The 20,197-nt window shown below is 45.0% G+C and overlaps 2 protein-coding genes across 4 annotated transcripts in view; both read right to left on the bottom strand.

Moving 5' to 3' along the window:
• The window catches only part of LOC145548480 (low affinity immunoglobulin gamma Fc region receptor II-like), a 52,659-nt gene that overhangs the window by 8,487 nt on the left and 23,975 nt on the right, over positions 1-20,197 (bottom strand). The window lies entirely within an intron of this gene.
• LOC145548478 (butyrophilin-like protein 2) overlaps positions 1-20,197 on the bottom strand; it is a 79,659-nt gene that overhangs the window by 56,615 nt on the left and 2,847 nt on the right. Inside the window, exons 2-7 of one of the 3 annotated variants that reach the window (XR_014084491.1) lie at positions 17,413-17,763; positions 10,168-10,269; positions 7,977-8,324; positions 3,638-3,964; positions 2,821-3,253; positions 1,186-2,788 (exon numbers count right to left, since the gene is read on the bottom strand). Coding sequence is in view for 2 of the 3 variants with exons in the window: in XM_081598926.1 (XP_081455052.1) it covers positions 2,362-2,426; positions 2,927-3,253; positions 3,638-3,964; positions 7,977-8,324; positions 10,168-10,269; positions 17,413-17,763 (1,520 nt within the window). In the remaining variant the exon portion in view is untranslated. Of the gene's footprint in view, positions 1-1,185; positions 2,789-2,820; positions 3,254-3,637; positions 3,965-7,976; positions 8,325-10,167; positions 10,270-17,412; positions 17,764-20,197 lie in introns of those variants that run through there. The other 2 variants (XM_081598926.1, XM_081598927.1) reach the window with 2 other exon arrangements.

The raw sequence follows: 20,197 nt of genomic DNA, 5'->3' as shown, positions 1-20,197 counted from the left end.
GAAGACGGGCACATCAACCACCTGATGCAATAGTTCATTCCTTCCTTCGGCCCGTTCACACTACATGATGTTTTCCTCTTACGACAATCTTGGAACGTCCAGCGTTCTAAGATTGTCGCTTGCGATCATCGTAACCGATCATCCTGTAGTGTGTCGTGTGTTACGAATGATTGGGTCCAATTGGTAGATCGTCGTGGCCTCTCCGATCTAAATCAGAGGGTTTTCCCCGACTGGGAGTGAGAAAGCAGCCTGTTGGATGTGACAGGTAGCCAATTAGAAAACACGGATTCCCCTCCTTGCTTTCCCCTCAGAAATCACGGAGGGGAATCCCAAACAGCTGACACGGCGCCCAAAGTCCAGCGAACATTGGAGATGATATGTGGAAACAATATTAATATAACATTTCGTGCAAAGAATATAGAAATGACCAGGGGAGGAGTTGGAGCCAAATTGCTACCGCAGTTGATGAACCTGGTCAGTTTTCAGCTGTTCTTCGTTAACGTGACATAAATAAGTTATAATGATTTTCATTCAGTCAGGACTTTACGCTGAGCCACATGCATCACAGGTAGATTCTAGTAAAGCATTGATTAATGCCTGGTTTTAAAATTAGTTAACTGGACTTGTAGCCATTATTTTGTGCCCTTTGTTCTCAATGTAATTTAAACAATTAAAATGGTAAATACTAATTAACCGATGAAGCTTAGATTGTTTTCTGTTTTGTCATTTTTTTAAATCCACAAATGGTGAAGACAAAAAACAGAATAATTCACCTCTATGTCATAGTGCAGTAAGCAAAGCCTCGTCCTCCACTCTTTTTCCTTTTTGTTACATCTTTCATCGCTTAAAATGAGCTCAAACTATCTCTATTGCTTCTGCATCATCAGCCGTGTTTGTTTACTCTAAAGATTGATGCATTAAAGGAGATGAGTTGATATAGGGGGGCTTTTACGGGATTTTCTGTCTGAAATCTGAACGTCAGTGAGAGAAATCCGTGTGTTGCTCTTGCCCTGGTGGTCAGCCGAACCGTTATGCCTATGATTTTTTGTTGGCTACTGACTCAGGTTTTGAAAATGGGCCAACAATCGGCCAACAGTTTGTGTAATGCGAGCTGGACGTTACACTAAGGAAATGAAGGGAGGGTTTGCTGCACTGAAAGCAAAGGGGCCCAATAATATCACAGGCCCCACTTTGCAGTTTTTATTTGTTAAAAAAGTCCAAAATATCCAATAAATTGTGTTCCACTTCACGATTGTGTCCCACTTGTAAAGAAACTATTTACTGGACGCTCTAACCATCTGCCTCCTTTAGATAAAACCCCCTCAACTCCACTAGAACAGAGCGCAGTGTTCATCTCTGGCCACAAGGTGGCAGCGTGTCACATGGGAAAACTCCAGCAGCAGGAGGATCCGGTTACATTTTTACTGCTTCGTAATGTGAATCTGGACCCCGACAGGGAGCAGAATATAAATAATAATGACGCAGCTGAATGTTTACATCAGTTTTCTAGAATCCAGTTTAAAGTTTCTGACTTTCTTTTTCCTTCAGGCTCCAGTTTCTGGTCTAAACTGGTTCCAGCGACGTCAGAAATCTGTAATTATGTTAAAATTCTTCATTTTATGCAAAGTAACAGTTCATGCCAGTGGCATCAGTGGGCCTTCATGTTTATATTCAATTCATGTTTAAAGTAAAAATGTGAAATAACGAAGCTTCTATTATTTGTATTGAAAACGCATTAATAAGGCTGGATTCATATAGGAAGAAAGAAACAGACAGTTTAGGGCTGTCTAGAAACCCCAGAGTTAGATTATAATCCAGGACTATAATAATCTGTCTACATTATAATCTAATAAAAGTTAATAAATGTAATAATGAGTGGAACTGAATCCTAAATAAACCATGAAGGCAGAAAATATTTCCAGGTCAAAAGCTACAAATTCTGGACTGGAAGTAAAAAGTTGAGAGATTTTTCCAGTTTGTGTTTGAATAGATGATGATGATGATGATGATGATGATGATGATGATGATGATGATGATGATGATGATGATGATGATGATGATGATGATGATGATGATGATGATGATGATGATGATGTTCAGGTTGGTTCTGGTCAGACTGGACTCTTCTCCTCCCTGATGGATCCAAACCAGTTCCAGTCATGAACTGGTTCCTCAGGCAGCAGAAATGATTCAGTTCCTTCAGATCTTCATTCTGTCATCAATAATCAATAGTGATCAATAAGAGGCTGCAGACTGGACCAGAGGACCAGGAAGTGTCTCTGTTGGTCCATCAGAACCTTCACTGAGATCGGCTCTGATCCAAAGTCTGACTGGATCAATGATCAGAGATGATCAACCTGATCAGACTAATTGATCAGCCAGCAGTGGCTCCATGATGTCCTCTGGTTGGACCTGGACTGTCCCTGCTGAGGAGACAGAGGACAGTTAGAGAGACAATCTATCAGCATCAGATGTTGGTAAACGACCTGAACTCATCAAGTCAGAGGATCCAAAGCTCTTCACTCTACATTCACTCATTCACTCTACATTCACTCATTCACTCTACATTCACTCATTCACCCAGTGATCCACATGGTGAACGTCCTCAGTGAGGTGGAGGATTCATTTATTCTCTCTGGTGGAGAAAGATGGAGGAGGAACTTCCTCTGATCCTGAATGCAGCTCTGATGTTTCTCTCTCTACCTTCCTGGTTGTCCTTCCTGGTGCTCTCTCTCGTCTTTTTACCGTTTTCTTTCCTCTGCTTCATCTCTTCCTATCAGAACCAGAACTGATCCAGTCGGTTCTATTGGTAGAACCAACCTGGACCTCTATCTCCTGCTCACACTGACCTCTGACCTTCTAATCAGCCAACCATCATTGATCACAACCAATCAGCTGATTAGAAAAATACATTTAAACCACTGACCTTTGACCTTGAGATCAATTTGTTTCATCAGGATGACTCCAGCTCTGTTGGAGACTCTGCAGGTGTAGATCCCTCTGTTTCCATCAGTGGGTCGTCTCAGAGTCAGACTGAGGTCTTTAGTCTTCAGCAGGTTTTCCTCCATCCTGGTTCTGGTTCTGTAGAACTGGTCCTGTTCTCCAGGTTGATCAGAACCGTTCTGATACACATGGACCTTCCTGTTGTCTCTGTCCATCCACTCCACTTTAACATCTCCATCCAGATCCTCTGTGATTGTCCAGGGCAGCAGGACAGACTCCACCCCTGGTTCCACCACCACCTGCTCTTTGACTGAGAGACAACAGAGGACAAGATGAGTTGGACAGACAGCAGCAGCTCTGAGGACATGTCCTCTGACTGGATGAAGGTCCAACATGTTGGACTGGTTCCATCTGAAATGTGTCCCATGTCTCCACTGAACAGAGACACTGTTGTCTCTGCTGTGTCCAACCAGCAGCAGGTGGACAGAATGTCCTCAGTGAGGACAGCAGGAAGCTGCAGACTGTCCCCAGCAGCTGTTGACTCTGTGTCCCCGTCTGTCCTGGACCTCTTCCTCCTGCTTCCTGATCTTCATCACTCATTACTTCACACTGACCTTTGGCCTTCTGATCAGCCAATCATCACTATTGATCAAAACCAATCAGCTGATTGGAAAAATACATTTAAACCACTGACCTTTGACCCAGAGATTAACTTGTTTCATCATCAGGACGTCTCCCTTCCTGTTGTAGACTCTGCAGGTGTAGGTGTTCTCGTCTCTATATGTCGGCCAGGACAGAGTCAGACTGAGGTCTTTAGTCTTCAGCAGGTGTCCATCCATCCTGGTTCTGGTTCTGTAGAACTGGTCTTGTAATCCAGGCTGATTAGAACCGTACTGATACATATGGACCTTCCTGTTGTATCTGTCCATCCACACCACTTTAGTGTCTCCATCCAGATCCTCTGTGGTTCTGCAGGGCAGCAGGACAGACTTCACCCCTGATTCCACCTCCACCTTTGAGTCTGAGAGACAACAGAGGACAAGATGAGTTGGACAGACAGCAGCAGCTCTGAGGACATGTCCTCTGACTGGATGAAGGTCCAACATGTTGGACTGGTTCCATCTGAAATGTGTCCCATGTCTCCACTGAACAGAGACACTGTTGTCTCTGCTGTGTCCAACAAGCAGCAGGTGGACAGAATGTCCTCAGTGAGGACAGCAGGAAGCTGCAGACTGTCCCCAGCAGCTGTTGGACTCTGTGTCTCCAGTTGGACTCAGACTGGCAGAAAGACAAGGACACGTCTCCATGGAGACCAGAAGAGGACAGGCTGCTCCGTGTAACCCATGTGACCGCCATGACCCATTGTCCCTTCAAGCTCTGGGATCCTCATGTGTGTTTCCGGGTTTCCACTATGCTGCTGCTCACTGTTGGTTGTGGCAACATGAAATTTCCAGATCAACTCATCACTTATCACTCATTTAATCCCTAAAATTTGAGGATCTGCTGTTAAATACCGTCTGACTTGATGTTGTATCTGCAATACTAGCGCCGCTAATGTAGCCGCTGCAATACTCACCAGGCTGGGATTCGTTGACAGCTGGTATAGCTTCCTGATGAGAACAAGTTAACATTTCATCCACTTTCTCAGACAATCCGTTACTCGACGGCGAGTAAATATATATATATCCATCCATCCATCCATCCATCCATTTTCTTCCGCTTATCCGGGGTCGGGTCGCGGGGGCAGCAGCTTCAGAACGGAGGCCCAGACTTCCCTCCCCAGCCACTTCTTCCAGCTCCTCCGGAGGAATCCCAAGGCGTTCCCAGGCCAGTCGAGAGACGTAATCCCTCCAGCGTGTCCTGGGTTTTCCCCGAGGCCTCCTCCCGGAGGGACATGCCCGGAATACCTCACCAGGGAGGCGTCCAGGAGGCATCCTGACCAGATGCCCGAGCCTCAACTGGCTCCTCTTGACGTGGAGGAGCAGCAGCTCTACTATGAGTCCCTCCCGGATGACCGAGCTTCTCTCTCTAAGGGAGAGCCCAGCCACCCTGCGGAGGAGGAAACCCATTTCGGCCGCTTGTATCCGGGATCTCGTTCTTTCGGTCATGACCCAAAGCTCATGACCATAGATGAGGATGGGAACGTAGATCGACCATTAAATCGAGAGCTTCGCTTTTGGACTCAGCTCTCTCTTCACCACGACGGACCGGTACAGCGCCCGCTTCACGGCAGACGCTGCCCCAATCCGCCTGTCGATCTCCCGCTCCCTTCTTCCCTCATTCGTGAACAAGATCCCCAGATACTTAACTCCTCCACTTGAGGCAGGACGACCCCCCTGACCCGGAGAAGGCACTCTACCCTTTTCCGGCTCAAGACCATGGCCTCGGATTTGGAGGCACTGAGCCTCATCCCAGCCGCTTCACACTCGGCTGCGAACCGCTCCAGTGAGAGCTGCAGATCACGATCTGATGAAGCCAACAGGACCACATCATCCGCAAAAAGCAGAGATGCGATCCTAAGGCCACCAAAACGGATCCCCTCAACACCTCGGCTGCGCCTAGAAATTCTGTCCATAAAAGTAATGAACAGAATCGGTGACAAAGGGCAGCCTTGGCAGAGTCCAACTCTCACCGGAAACGAGCCCGACTTACTGCCGGCAATGCGGACCAGACTCTGACACCGGTCATACAGGGACCTGTCAGCCCGTATGAAAGGGCCCGGTACCCCATACTTCCGGAGTATCCCCCACAGGGCCCCCCGAGGGACACGGACGAACGCCTTCTCCAAGTCCACAAAACACATGTAGACTGGTTGGGCAAACTCCCAGAACCCTCCAGGACCCTGCTGAGGGTGTAGAGCTGGTCCAGTGCTCCACGACCAGGACGAAAACCACACTGCTCTTCCTGAATCCGAGGTTCGACTATCCGACGAACCCTCCTCTCCAGGACCCCTGAATAGACCTTACCAGGGAGGCTTAAGAGTGTGACCCCCTGTAATTGGAGCACACCCTCCGGTCCCCCTTTTTAAACAGGGGGACCACCACCCCAGTCTGCCAATCCAGGGGAACTGCCCCCGATGTCCATGCGATATTGCAGAGTCGTGTAAGCCAACACAACCCTGCAACATCCAGAGCCTTAAGGAACTCCGGGCGGATCTCATCCACCCCCGGGGCCCTGCCACCGAGGAGCTTTTTGACCACCTCGGCGACCTCGTCCCCAGAGATTGGAGAGCCCAACCCAGAGTCCCCATGCTCAGCTTCCTCAACAGAAGGCATGTTGGTGGGATTGAGGAGGTCTTCGAAGTATTCCGCCCACCGGCCCACAACGTCCCAAATTGAGGTCAGCAGCTCACCATCCCCACTATAAACAGTGTTGGTGCTGCACTGCTTCTCCCCCCTGAGACGCCGGATGGTGGACCAGAATCGCCTCGAAGCCGTACGGAAGTCTGTCTCCATGGCCTCTCCAAACTCCTCCCACGCCCGAGTTTTTGCCTCAGTGACCACCCGAGCCGCATGCCGTTTCGCCCGCCGGTACCTATCAGCTGCTTCTGGAGTCCCACAGGCCAAAAAGGCCCGGTAGGACTCCTTCTTCAGCTTGACAGCATCCCTCACCGAAGGTGTCGACCAACGGGTTCGAGGGTTGCCGCCACGACAGGCACCAACAACCTTGCGGCCGCAGCTCCGATAGGCCGCCTCGGCAATGGAGGTACGGAACATGGTCCACTCAGACTCAATGTCCCCCACCTCCCTCGGGACGTGTTCGAAGTTCTGCCGGAGATGAGAGTTGAAGCTCCGTCTCACAGGGGACTCCGCCAGACGTTCCCAGCAGACCCTCACTACACGTTTGGGCCTGTCAGGTCTGACCGGCTTCCTCCCCCACCACCCGAGCCAACTCACCACTCCGGTGGTGGTAGTGGTCAGTGGACAGCTCCGCACCTCTCTTCACCCGAGTGTCCAAGACATACAGCCGCAAATCCGATGAGACGATGACAAAGTCAATCATCGAACTGCGGCCTAGGGCGTCCTGGTGCCAAGTGCACATATGGACGCCCTTATGCTTGAACATGGTGTTCGTGATGGACAATCCGTGACGAGCACAGAAGTCCAACAGGAGGAGCACTGCAAGAGCCCTGACGGAGGATGGCGAGCTACCCACACACCACCTGGTGGTAGGAAAACCAAACTACACTCTCCACACAGGAACCGAACTAAACTCTAAGGAGTATCAAAAGAAAAGAAAAACTATTCTCCCCTTGTTCTTGGACTTCTTTTGGACTCTATTTGGTTTTGAAGTGTCACTGATTATTATTATTGTTGTTGGTTTGTTTATTTCCCTTGTTTCTTTTGAGCAATTTATTATTTTTGTTTAGTTGTTGTTATTATTCCCACTGCAGTAAATGGCAATATAAACAAACCTCTTTGCATCAGTTATCCACCCAGTCATGACTCCATGCTGCACCTACTTCTGATTCTACAAACTGGTTTACACTAAACCTGGCAGTCAGACCTGCACATTTAGAAAGAGCGTTACATCCGTCTCTTCAGTGTGGACCAATCAGAGGACAGGAAGCAGAACCTCAGGACTTCCTGTCCTCTGTTGGAGACAGAAGGTCCAGTTGGACTGAGGCCGGTTCTGTCAGGGTTCTGGTTCTGTCCCACATCAGTATGTCCTTCAGTCCACATGGACATGAAGCTCTGAATTCTGGACGGGTTGATGGAGCTACTGGACCAGGCTGGTTCTGGAGCCAACAGAACCTGGAGGTTCTGGAGCTGAGCAGAGATCTAGAACCAGCTGGAAGTTCTGGACCTCTGAGGCCCAGTTCTGATGGGTTCTGGAAGGATTCAAGGTTCTGATGGAGGTCAGAGGTTGAATGATTCAGAACCAGCTCACTGTTGGAGGTCCAACTGGTCCATGAGAACCGACCAGGACCAGAACCAGAAACAATCCAGTTCAAACAGATAGAAAAGATGGAACTGGTTCTGATCCAAACAGTTCCTCTGGTTAACCTCTAAACATACATTTAAACCACTGACCTTTGACCTTTAGCCAGAATTGTTTCTCCATCAGGACGTCTCCCTTCCTGTTGGAGACGCTGCAGGTGTAGATCCCTCCGTCTCCCTCAGTCGGCCATGACAGAGTCAGACTGAGGTCTCCATTCTTCAGCAGGTTTTTATCCATCTTGGTTCTGTCTTTGTAGCGCTGGTTCTGTTCTCCAGGCTGATCAGAACCCTTCTGATACACATGGACGGTCCTGTTGTCTCCATCCTTCCACTCCACTTTAGCCACAGACCGTCTGTATTTACAGAACCACAGGCGATGTGGGACTTTAAATGGCAGCAGGACAAACTTCTTCCCTGGTTCCTCCTCCTTCTGTTCTGGGACTGAGAGACAACAGAGGACAAGATGAGTTGGACAGACAGCAGCAGCTCTGATGGTCTCATGACTGTCTCCTCCCTGTCTCTGTGTCTCCTGGAGGACTCTCTGAGGACAGAGACATGTGTCCATGTCCCCTGATCTGGTGATGAAGTGGAACCAGCTGCTGCCTGGCAGCAACCCACCAAGCTCTGCTCCATCCTCACCGACTCTTTAGGTTCTGTTTGTCCTCAAGAGAGACAGGAAGCTGCTGACCCACAATGCATCAGGAGCTGCTGACCCACAATGCACTGGGAGCTGCTGACCCACAATGCACTGGGAGCTACTGACCCACAATGCATCAGGAGCTGCTGACCCACAATGCACCGGGAGCTGCTGACCCACAATGCACTGGGAGCTGCTGACCCACAATGCACCGGGAGCTGAACACCCACAATGCACTGGGAGCTGAACACCCACAATGCACTGGGAGCTGCTGACCCACAATGCACTGGGAGCTGCTGACCCACAATGCACCGGGAGCTGAACACCCACAATGCACTGGGAGCTGAACACCCACAATGCACTGGGAGCTGCTGACCCACAATGCACTGGGAGCTGCTGACCCACAATGCACCGGGAGCTGCTGACCCACAATGCACCAGGAGCTGCTGACCCACAATGCACTGGGAGCTGCTGACCCACAATGCATCAGGAGCTGCTGACCCACAATGCACCAGGAGCTGCTGACCCACAATGCACTGGGAGCTACTGACCCACAATGCATCAGGAGCTGCTGACCCACAATGCACCAGGAGCTGCTGACCCACAATGCACTGGGAGCTGAACACCCACAATGCACTGGGAGCTGAACACCCACAATGCACTGGGAGCTGCTGACCCACAATGCACTGGGAGCTACTGACCCACAATGCATCAGGAGCTGCTGACCCACAATGCACCAGGAGCTGCTGACCCACAATGCACTGGGAGCTGAACACCCACAATGCACTGGGAGCTGCTGACCCACAATGCACTGGGAGCTGAACACCCACAATGCACTGGGAGCTGCTGACCCACAATGCACTGGGAGCTGAACACCCACAATGCACCGGGAGCTGCTGACCCACAATGCACTGGGAGCTACTGAACCACAATGCATCAGGAGCTGCTGACCCACAATGCACTGGGAGCTGCTGACCCACAATGCACTGGGAGCTGCTGACCCACAATGCATCAGGAGCTGCTGACCCACAATGCACCGGGAGCTGCTGACCCACAATGCACTGGGAGCTGCTGACCCACAATGCACTGGGAGCTGCTGACCCACAATGCATCAGGAGCTGCTGACCCACAATGCACCGGGAGCTGAACACCCACAATGCACTGGGAGCTGAACACCCACAATGCACCGGGAGCTGCTGACCCACAATGCACTGGGAGCTGCTGACCCACAATGCACCAGGAGCTGCTGACCCACAATGCACTGGGAGCTGAACACCCACAATGCACTGGGAGCTGCTGACCCACAATGCACTGGGAGCTGAACACCCACAATGCACTGGGAGCTGAACACCCACAATGCACTGGGAGCTGAACACCCACAATGCACTGGGAGCTGCTGACCCACAATGCACTGGGAGCTGAACACCCACAATGCACCGGGAGCTACTGAACCACAATGCATCAGGAGCTGCTGACCCACAATGCACTGGGAGCTGCTGACCCACAATGCACCGGGAGCTGCTGACCCACAATGCACCGGGAGCTGCTGACCCACAATGCACTGGGAGCTGCTGACCCACAATGCACTGGGAGCTGCTGACCCACAATGCATCAGGAGCTGCTGACCCACAATGCACTGGGACTCACCTGGACTCCAACGGAACCAGGAATAAAGTACAAGACCTGCAGCAGCAACCAGAGCCAGAACCAGTAGAACCAGTAGAACTGTGGCCCAGACTGGAAGCAGATCTGTGGAGACAAATGAAGATGTTTGAGTTATAATAACCCATCCATCGATTTTCATAATCAGATTATTTTCATCGCCCCATAAATCACCAAACATGGCTGAAAAGGCGAACCCACATTAAACCAGCTGCTGCTCTTCAACAATTTGGAGTTCATGCAAAAGCTTGGTCTCTTTATGAAGAAGACAAAATACATTCTCTATTTTTGCAGTCAAAAATTCTTAAACTATAAGAAGTTAATAGCTATTACGTTTGCAACACATTCAAAAATTTTGCTTCACCCAGATTTTTAATTTTTATTTCTTGTAAATACACATTGAGTGTTGAATATATGGACTGGGAAAAAAATTAATCTATAGAATAAAGTATTCTGCTTGTGGATTTCAAGACTGATCAAAATAGCACAATAAATAAATGTCATTTTGGACATATTTATTTATGACAGTGTTTCTCAACCTTTTTTGGGCCAGCCCCCCCCAGCTTTTATCCAGGTCCCCCACCAAAGCACTGACTATTATTTTATCATTAATATTACTATCACTATTGTAGATGTTTTGATTTTAAGCTTGTTTCTGTATTTATCATCAAAAATAATTTCCCAGAGAACAAAAAAGTCATGAGAATAGAAATTATTTTCACAGGCGTCTATGAAAAATGCAACAAACATTCAAGTTAAAATCTGTAGGCCTAACAGCCAATCAGAGTGGAGAATATATTCTTATTCTTTTCCATTTTCTAGTTGTTAAATATTCCACAAAATGACCAGATAAAAGATGTTCAACATGCCAGTTTAACCTTTGAACTATTAGCAACCGACTGAGCTGCAGCATTAAAACATGGATAGAACTGTAACTACATTAATCATAGCTCTTCTTCTCTTCAGTGTTTCTGGTGGTGCAGCTCTGTGCTGCCTTCAGGAGAATGGGACATCAGAGCATCATCCATAAAACTTCACCCACATGGCATTTATTGTTCAAACCAGAGCTTTCAGTGGAAAAACTAAAGTTCCTTTTAATGCCATACAAATATGAGACAGAAACATGGATTATATCTTTATATAGATCTGTCTATTGATTATAGATTAATAGTTTTACTGGACAGAAATTACAAAGAACAAATCTGGTTCTTAATCAAATCCTAATGAGTCAAATTGAAAGTGTCATGGAGTCATCAGCCTCATGACATTAACACTGACATGAACAATAATATTGAAGAAATAAATATATCAAATCTAATTAAAAACATAAATAAGTGATCAGTTCTTTACTGTTATGGTCTGTAAGATATATTTATTCTCAGTATTAGATGTGGTCTCAACAAACCCATGGCACTAAAACAATATTATTTTACCTTTTATCTGGAAATAGTGTCTGTTTATTCTTGCCATACAGTCTCTGTATTAATTATTGCTCTAAAGGTCTTGCCATACCAGTTTATTCCTCTGTATTTACTTTAGTTTCTTAGTTTATTCTTGCATTTTGTTCTTCATTCATTTCCATTTAGTTTCCTTTGATTAGTTTTATCCTCTCTTGGTTTATTGCTATGTTCACTTTAGTTTCTTTCCTGTTGCTACATTTATTTTATCGTTTATTCACCATCAGTAATCTTCACTCATCACCTGCTGCGCCGCCTAATCGTCATGTTTCACATCATGTGTTGATTTTTCACTGTTCAGCGTCAGATTCTCTGTTTTTATGCCATAATTCACATCTAGTTCGTCGCTCCGTTTTATGTCCCGCTTCTCCTGTTTCAGAGTTTTGCAATGTGCGCGAATTATTTTTTATTTTTTTAACCCCCTAAGGTGCAGGGCGGTCGGGAAGCGTATCGATGGGGACAAGGCAGACTGACATAAACCTTTTAGAACAACGGAAACAATTTCTGCATTCTGATTATTGAAATGTAAAAGTGCTGTGTTGTTCTATCACCCCGTTTCATACCGGACCACTTACAGCTCCGTGTTAACGCTATAAAATGAACGCTCTCTATCGTGGTATCACCATGGAGGGATTTATTTATTTAAATGGGTTCATTTTTCAGAGGGATACAAAGTGAGGGTTTCGTGATTTTAGCTACCAGTAGCAGGAGGGGAGCTGCGCCAAAAGCTAACAGAAGCTACAAACACTGAATAGAAGAAGAGCTGCCTTCCCTATGGAGTGACAATAGTCTCAAAATATTTGTGCGTCCTTTAAATCCATCTGGAAAAATGTGCAGTAAGCAAAGTTTACTGTCCTCTGGAACAGTGGTACCAACCCCCGGTCCGTGGACCGGTACCGGTCCGTGGACCAATTGGTACCGGGCCGCACAAGAAATAATTAAATATTTCCAGTTTATGTATTATTTGAGTCTGGAGGATCTTTTATTTTGAAAAACCTTTAACCGGATTCTCTCTGTTACTTGTGCGCCAACTTTGATCCACAAGCAGCAGAATGAGTAGAAACAGATCAGATGTCTTTGGAAAGTTTCTTTGCAAAGGGGAAAAGACCCAGAGAAGAGACAGGAGGATGGATTTATCCCGGACCGGTAGGTGAGTCCCACGTTACAAGCCGCTCTGCGTAACATGCGGCGACCGGCTGCTAATGAGACAATGAAGCTTCAAGCTGCTTCGCCACGTAGAGACCAAGCAGGCTGTGGATATAAGCAACACTTCAGGTGTTATTGTCTCCCATCACTCCCAGATGGAACCGTCTCGTTGCAGAGAAACAAGCTCAGGGCTCCGTTAGTCATTATCGTGAGTTAAAGTATTCACGAAAGTAAAATGTTTGTTTTTGTGGCGCTTCTGTATATTATTTTGAAGAGATATGTAAATGTTACCATAGCGACCAGAGTCAGAGCGTTTGGGCTGCGGTCGAGAGGAGATGAGTAGAGCTTGTGAGTCTTAAGTCTGGTTTAGACAGAAAAATTTAAGAATGTCGGCTGATTCTCCAAACCTCTGTGACCACAGAGCTGATAAAAGTCCAACAGGTTCGATCGGTTCGTGTGTCCAAGGCAGGAGCAACACGAACCGATTCCAGAGGATAATCCAGTAAAACCCCAACAGAGCGGGAATTTAGAATAACCAAACATGGATGACGATGTAGAAGCAGTAGTGATAGTTTGTGGAGTCATTTTAAGAGATAAAAGACGTAATAAAAAGAAAAGGCGGTGGATAAAAGACGACGGGAGCAGCCGCTCTATTTGCTGCACTATGATTTGGAGGTGAAAATGTTTTTTCATAGTTAACATTTTTAACTGAATAAACATAATAATGACCTTTAGATTTAATAATAAACATTTCCACATATCATCTCCGATATCCACCGGACTCTCAGTTGTGCGATATGTCAGCTGTTTGGGATTCCCCTCTGTTCTGACGTCACCGCGCTTCAACAGGTCGTGTTCTCGTTCCCAGTCAGGGAAAAAACCCCACAGGCTGCGATAAAAAGGCCAAGACAACCCAAATTGGGTATATTCAGGATTTAGGGGGAACACCAACACCGCAGCTGAGTTCAGCTGAGTTCAGCTGAGTAAAGGCAGGATGTGAGAGGCAATGTTAATGAGCTGTTCTCTATTTGTACCCAACAGGGAAAAACAACAAGTAGCAGCACAAAGCTGGGCTTCACAATCGTACCGCTTAACATATCTGCCCACCTCGATCGTAGGGCAGATAAAGAAGAGAGAGGCGTTTATTGTTCCATACAAGGAAAGAAGGAAGCTGGAATGTGTAAAGGAATGAACTGGAAAAGGTAAAAAAAAACTTTGGGAGAATGGACATTTTAATATTAATACGGCCTATCATTGAAATTGGCATCTCATCCGATGTTTCTAGAGAATCTAATATTTTCTGCACTAAAGGATCATAGTTTATAGAAACTGTTTCCTCTATGTCTGGGTTAATCTTAATTCCTAGGTAAGTAAAGCCCTCATCGTACATGTAAACTGTGTTTGTATTAGAGGGTTATTTCTCTTCAGCAATAACAAGGAGCTTTTCTTTGGGTTAACTTTATATCCTGACAATTCTCCAAAGTCCTTCAGAGTTTTATCAACAGCCTGAACAGACTCCCCCGTTGTTTTGGATTAATGTCATCTGCAAAAAGAGGCAACTGGTGCTCTATGTCTCCAATCTGATTGCCGATGATCTCGGGATTTACGTGTTGCCATGGCAATCGGCTCACAAACAAGAGCAGAAGGGGGGCAGCGGGCATGCCTGTGTCGATCTGCAGAGGTTTATGTTGAAAGTTGACCGTTTGTTGCAGCTGTCGCTACTGGCTCAGTGTATAGTAACTGAATCCATTTAAATATTTGTCTGATAGGCCGAATCTATCCAAGAGGTAACTCCATTCGATCCTGTCAGAAGCTTTTTCAGCATCTAATGTCAGCAAAGCGCGATCCACAGAAAACTGTTTCACGTATAATATGTTACGTAATCGGCGGTATTGTGAAAGGCTTGGCGCCCAATAGCATCCGTTTTGGTCGTTTGAGATTAAATTAGGAATATGTGTTTCAATCCTTTGAGCCAAAACTTTGCACAGAATGTTTGTCATTAAAGAAATGGGTCTAAATGAGCCCATTTCTGTTGGGGTTTACCTGGTTTTAACTGAAGATAAATGATGGGGGCAGGAGCCCTTTGTCATAAGATTCATTGAACGCTTCGAGTACAGGGGGCAGTAATTTATCTGGAAGTTTCTTGTAAAGTTCAGTTGGTAGGCCATCGGGGCCTTTACCAGAGTTCATGGCACATTGGAGCCGTTTTAAGTTCTTCAGTACTCGGCTTTTCATCCAAATTGTTCTTACTCTCTTCTCACAGGGTTGGAAATTGAAGTTGGTCCAGAAAATGCTTCTGTTTATTTGTGTTGTCTGGATATAAGTTTTCATAATATTTTGCAAAAGCATCATTTATACTTTTTGGATCCACCAGATTCTCACCATTATTTAATTTGATTAAATTCATGGCCCGATTTGTCTGTAACTTTTTAAGCCTCCAAGCTAAGAGTTTTCTCACCCTGATCATAATATGATTGTTTTAACCACAATAGATTAGTTGCCATTTTGTTGGTAGTGAGCTCGTTATATTCTGATTTTAATAAAATAAGTCTCCTATATTTGTCATCTGATACATCTGTTCTTGCAATTCAATGTTTTTTAGTTTATTCAAATGGAGTCTTGATTTATGCCTAGTATAGCTCATTATTTCCCCCCTTATATAAGCTTTAAATGCTTCCCATTTTATTGAAGCACTGGTTTAATTTGTATTAAAATAGAAATACTCAGTTATTTTCTCTTCAAAAAATTCCTCGATTCTTCGGACTGAAACCATTTAGCTTGAATTCGAAATGGGATTGAAGACCAGCAATAATTTTGTAATTGTACTGATATAATAACTGGAGTGTGATCAGAGAGTAGAATGGCTTCATACCACATTTTGAACTGTAGACAATAGACTAGAAGAGATCAGAAAAAAGTCTATTTGTGAGTAAGTTTTAAACCCTCTTGAAAAGCAAGAGTACTCTCTCTTATTTTGATAAAATCGTCTCCAAACCTCCACTAAATTCAGATCTTCCATATATTTCTCCATAGTTTTCCTGGCTTGTTGGTGGGACATGACAGGACTATTTGAACGGTCTACTGCAGGATTTAAAACACAATTGAAATCTCCACCAGTTATAAATGGACCGTTATAAGCGGACATGGTTAAAAACAAAGCTTGGGAAAAGGCAGGATCTTCCCCATTGGGGGCATATAGACAGACAAAGTTGACCATTGTAGAGATTATAGTCCCACTAAGAATGATAAATCTCCCTGCTGGGTCACGGTATTTACCTTTTAGTTCAAATGGAACCGATGTGTGAATCAGTACTATGACTAACCTGGCATGGGTTGTAAAACCAGAGGAGAATACCTGACCAGGCCACCTGGATCCAATGTTATTCACATCCTTTTCCATCAAATAGAAAAGGATGTGATGTGTCTTTTCCATTTTTCAAATTTTTCAAATGGGAAAGAGCTACACTCTGTAAAAAACATGCTTTAGTTTTCATTTGTTTGATTCTTACCAGTACAAATGTACAGATGTACAAAACCCCTCAATAAAACATAAAATATTAGAAAATCAGATACCAGACAAAGTGAATCACAGCGACGTCATCAGCCGGTGTAACGCTGAACTGATGCGGTGAAGCTACTAGCAGGAGCTGCACCATGAAGCTACAAACACTGAATAGAAGAAGAGCTGCCATCGATACAGTTGCAGCCAAGCATGATTTAATGTTACACAATACAGTTTTACCAAGTTGCTCAAAGTCTAAACTGGTATTGTTGTGCATTTAAGGTGTAAAGTTTATCATCATGTAAGTTATGAAGGACATCAAGTCGTTCTTCTCTTCTCCCTCTTATATTCCATACATGTGTAGATTGTTGCGTCTCGCTCTGATTCCAGTTCCTCACATTTAGCTGAGCGATTAGCTTCTCTCTGTAGCATCAATCGTAGCTCATGGAGGAGCAGCTGGTCCTGCGTGTCGCTCACTCTGGTTGGTGTCGGTTATTTCCTGCTCTTGTTTTGTCACGTCTGTCAGTGATCATTTAACCCTTAAAGTAGCTTCAGATTGTTATTAGCATCTGCATGATCCTTTCTCAGTTGGTTTAACTCTGTAGCTTCGTCTCCATGTTGTCTTCATGTTGGCAGGTTTCTTTCTCCGTAGTTGATTTACTTTTATCTACTTCTTTTCTGACGGTAGACATCGGTAGTTTTTGTAATTTATTGATTTGTTGTAGAATATGCACCATGTTGTTAAATATCGTCTAGTTTTATGAGCCTTAGAGGAATCAGGCTGCTTCTCTTTTCATGGCGTCACCAGAAGTTCACCTGGTGGAGTTTTTCATCTGGAGCTGCTTCATCACTGACCGTCTTTAATAAACTCTGTTGTTCAATATACACATAAACCCGATTGGTTTCATCTAACAGCTTGGTGGTTCATTTTTACACAACATAACATGAACAGTCGGACATAAAGATGGTAAAAGATTCAATTGGCATGAATCAAAGTTTAAAGGTTAGGATTAATCAAATATGTGACCTTTAACTTCTGATCATCAGGTAGGGAACAACTGAAGATCATCTGATCTGGATCAGAACCAGGAAGCTGCTGGTTCTGATCCAGAGACAAACTCTCACCTGGAGGACGAGGAGCTACAACCAGGCTGACGGTGCTGATCAGTTTCTCCTTATGTTTTTCTGTATCAATTAAACATTCATACGTCCCGCTGTCATCAGTCGTCGTGTTCTTCAGAATCAGAGACACGTCTCCTTTCCTTAACTGATTTAGCAGCAGATCAACTCGGTCCCTGAAAGATGGATGCTGGGCTTCTGGATTGATCTTATCATCTCTGTACAGGAGGACATAATCTAATGGTCCCAGATCGGTTCTCTTCCACTCTGCGAATTTGATTTTCAGCTGATCAGGATCTTTACATGTCAGAATGACGTTATCTCCAGGTTCAGCTTTGATTGTCACGTTGTTCTGATCTGAAGGAGAGAAAACAGAGCAGAGAGGTCAGAGGTCAAACTGGACTTTAGACAGTGATCAGTGCAGGTCTGTGTGATGAAGAACAAGATCGGATCCATCAATCTGAAGATCCTGCACTCAGAACCTAACAGACCGGTTCAGGGTCAAAGGTCAGCTTCCAAAGACAAATTTAAATGTTTAAAAAAGTGTTTGTGATAAAAACTGCAGGATTTTCTGCCATGCTGTTACCATCTTTTTCAGAACAGCCATAAAAGCTTCATGAAATAATATTTCACCAGTTTATTGGAGGAACTAAATGAATAAATGGAAAATCTGAAACCATCAGAGTCTCTGAGGCTCGTTGATCTCAGCTGGTTAATATGAGCCACAATAATTTCCTTTGAGATTAAAAATGATTTCTGATTTAATCTGTTTCCTCAGAAGCTGCTGGTTTCCCTGCTGACCTTCTGGACACAAACTGGATGAAACCAAGAGAGGAAGTTTATTCATTAGATCCTTTAGCCCAGAGTTCCTCCGCCTGGTCCTCAGCCTCCTGCTCTGCATGTTCTAGATGAGCCTCTGATCCAGAGCAGCTGATCCAATGACTGAATGAGCATCAGAAACCTGACGATCACCCAGAGAAACAGCTGGAGGCCTGAGGACCAGAGAGACGCTGGTTTAGAAGATCAGCTGATGATGATGATGATGATGATGATGTCCTGTGTGCTTCATCCCAGAGCAGGAGAAACATCACGTTTCTATCTCAATATTTTAATGAGCACATCATTACTAAATGAGTTTTATAGAATGAGTCGGTCATGGATTGTGGAGGATCCTCCATCTTTTCCTCAGTGTTGGTATTTAAGTGTTTCATATAATATATTTAGAATTTCACTTTTTCTTTGGTGGTTGTTATTGCATTAGGTTGTTTACTAATTTAGGTGCACACAGTTAGTAAAAGCCTTATGTTTATTTAAGATCATTAATATTTTGTTTTGCTGAGTTTAAGGACTGGCTGGCAGAAGGTGGTTGGCTGAAGAGAAAACCAGGAAGTGGAAGAATCCATCAGGCAGCTGGAAGCGGGACAGGATGTGAAACAATCTGCTTCTCTCCACTAATGGCATAATTGCTAAAACCGTTTTGGTTTATTTTGGTTTTTATAGTTGTGATAAAGTTAAAATGTTTTAGTTTAAATTAGTCATTTATGTTTATACATTATTTGTCTTTGTCTCCTTCCCTACCCCTCCTCTTTGTGTAGGCTAGCCTTTTATCTCGACTCGACTGGATTACTGTAACGCACTTTATCTGGGAGTCAGTCAGTCGCTGCAGCTGGTTCAGATGCAGCTGCAAGACTTTTGACAGGAACCCGGAAGAGGGAGCATGTGACCCCTGACCCCTGTCCTGGCCTCACTTCACTGGCTGCCTGTATATTTTAGGATTCATTTTAAAATTCTTTTGTTTGTTTTTAAATCACTGCATAATCTTGCCCCGGCTGACCTCTGAGCTTCTTCACCCCTACGTACCCTATCGGTCACTCAGGTCAGCAGATCAGCTGCTCTTGGAGGTACAGAGGTCCAGGAGGAGCTCAGAGGGGACAGGGCTTCTCTGTCATTGGTCTTAAGTTATGGACCGACTTGCCTTTGCAGGTCAGAGAGGCCCCTTCACTGTCCACTTTTAAAGTTCGTCTTAAAACCCATTTATTTTACTTGGCTTTTAACTCCTGTGGGATCTAGTTTTAGAGTGTATGTTTTTGTTTTTAAACTGTAAGAGTTTTTATTTTTTTATTATGCTGTGTTTTAATGTACAGCACTTTGTATCAGCTGTGGTTGTTTTAAAGTGCTTTATAAATAAAGTTGGTATGGTTTGGTATAGCCTGTTTGTATAAATCCCCCTGTGTTCATTGTTAAGTGAGTCTTTTGGTTTGTTATTTTGAGTTTTGTTGCCTCAGTTGATTTCTTTTGGGCCCATTTTGTCATATTTTTTAGGTTTGTTGTTGAACCTTTTTGTTAAGATATTCTTTGGAAAAAATAAATAGAAAATATTTTTTTATATATATGCCTTTGTCCTTTTGTTTTACTGGTCGGACCGTCACATGGATCTACAGCAGGGTGACTCCAGCCCTCTGCTGCTGAACCACCTGAACAGAATAATCGGGTCACTGAGGCTCTGGAGATCTGATCCACACCAGGAGGGGGAGATGAAGCCGTTTCATTCCAGGGTTTCTGTGGCTCATGTAGAAACTGCAGCACAGCAGAGGGCTGGAGTCTGACACCCTGCTCTATAACACCCTGCTCAGCACATCGGCGTCTCTTTCAGGTCCAGCTGGTCAGTAGAACTGGACTCGGCCTCCATGTTGGTCCTGCAGCAGGTCGGAGCTCTGACCTCACAGGTATCATGAACCTATTATTATTCATTTATAGTATATAGTATATATTAAACATTAGAGCCACATTC

Source organism: Poecilia reticulata, chromosome 18 (genome assembly GCF_904066995.2).
Source record: "Poecilia reticulata chromosome 18, P_reticulata-male-v2, whole genome shotgun sequence".
NCBI lineage: Eukaryota > Metazoa > Chordata > Actinopteri > Cyprinodontiformes > Poeciliidae > Poecilia > Poecilia reticulata.
The sequence above is the reverse complement of the archived record's forward strand: the minus strand, read 5'-3'. Positions and strand labels throughout refer to the sequence as shown.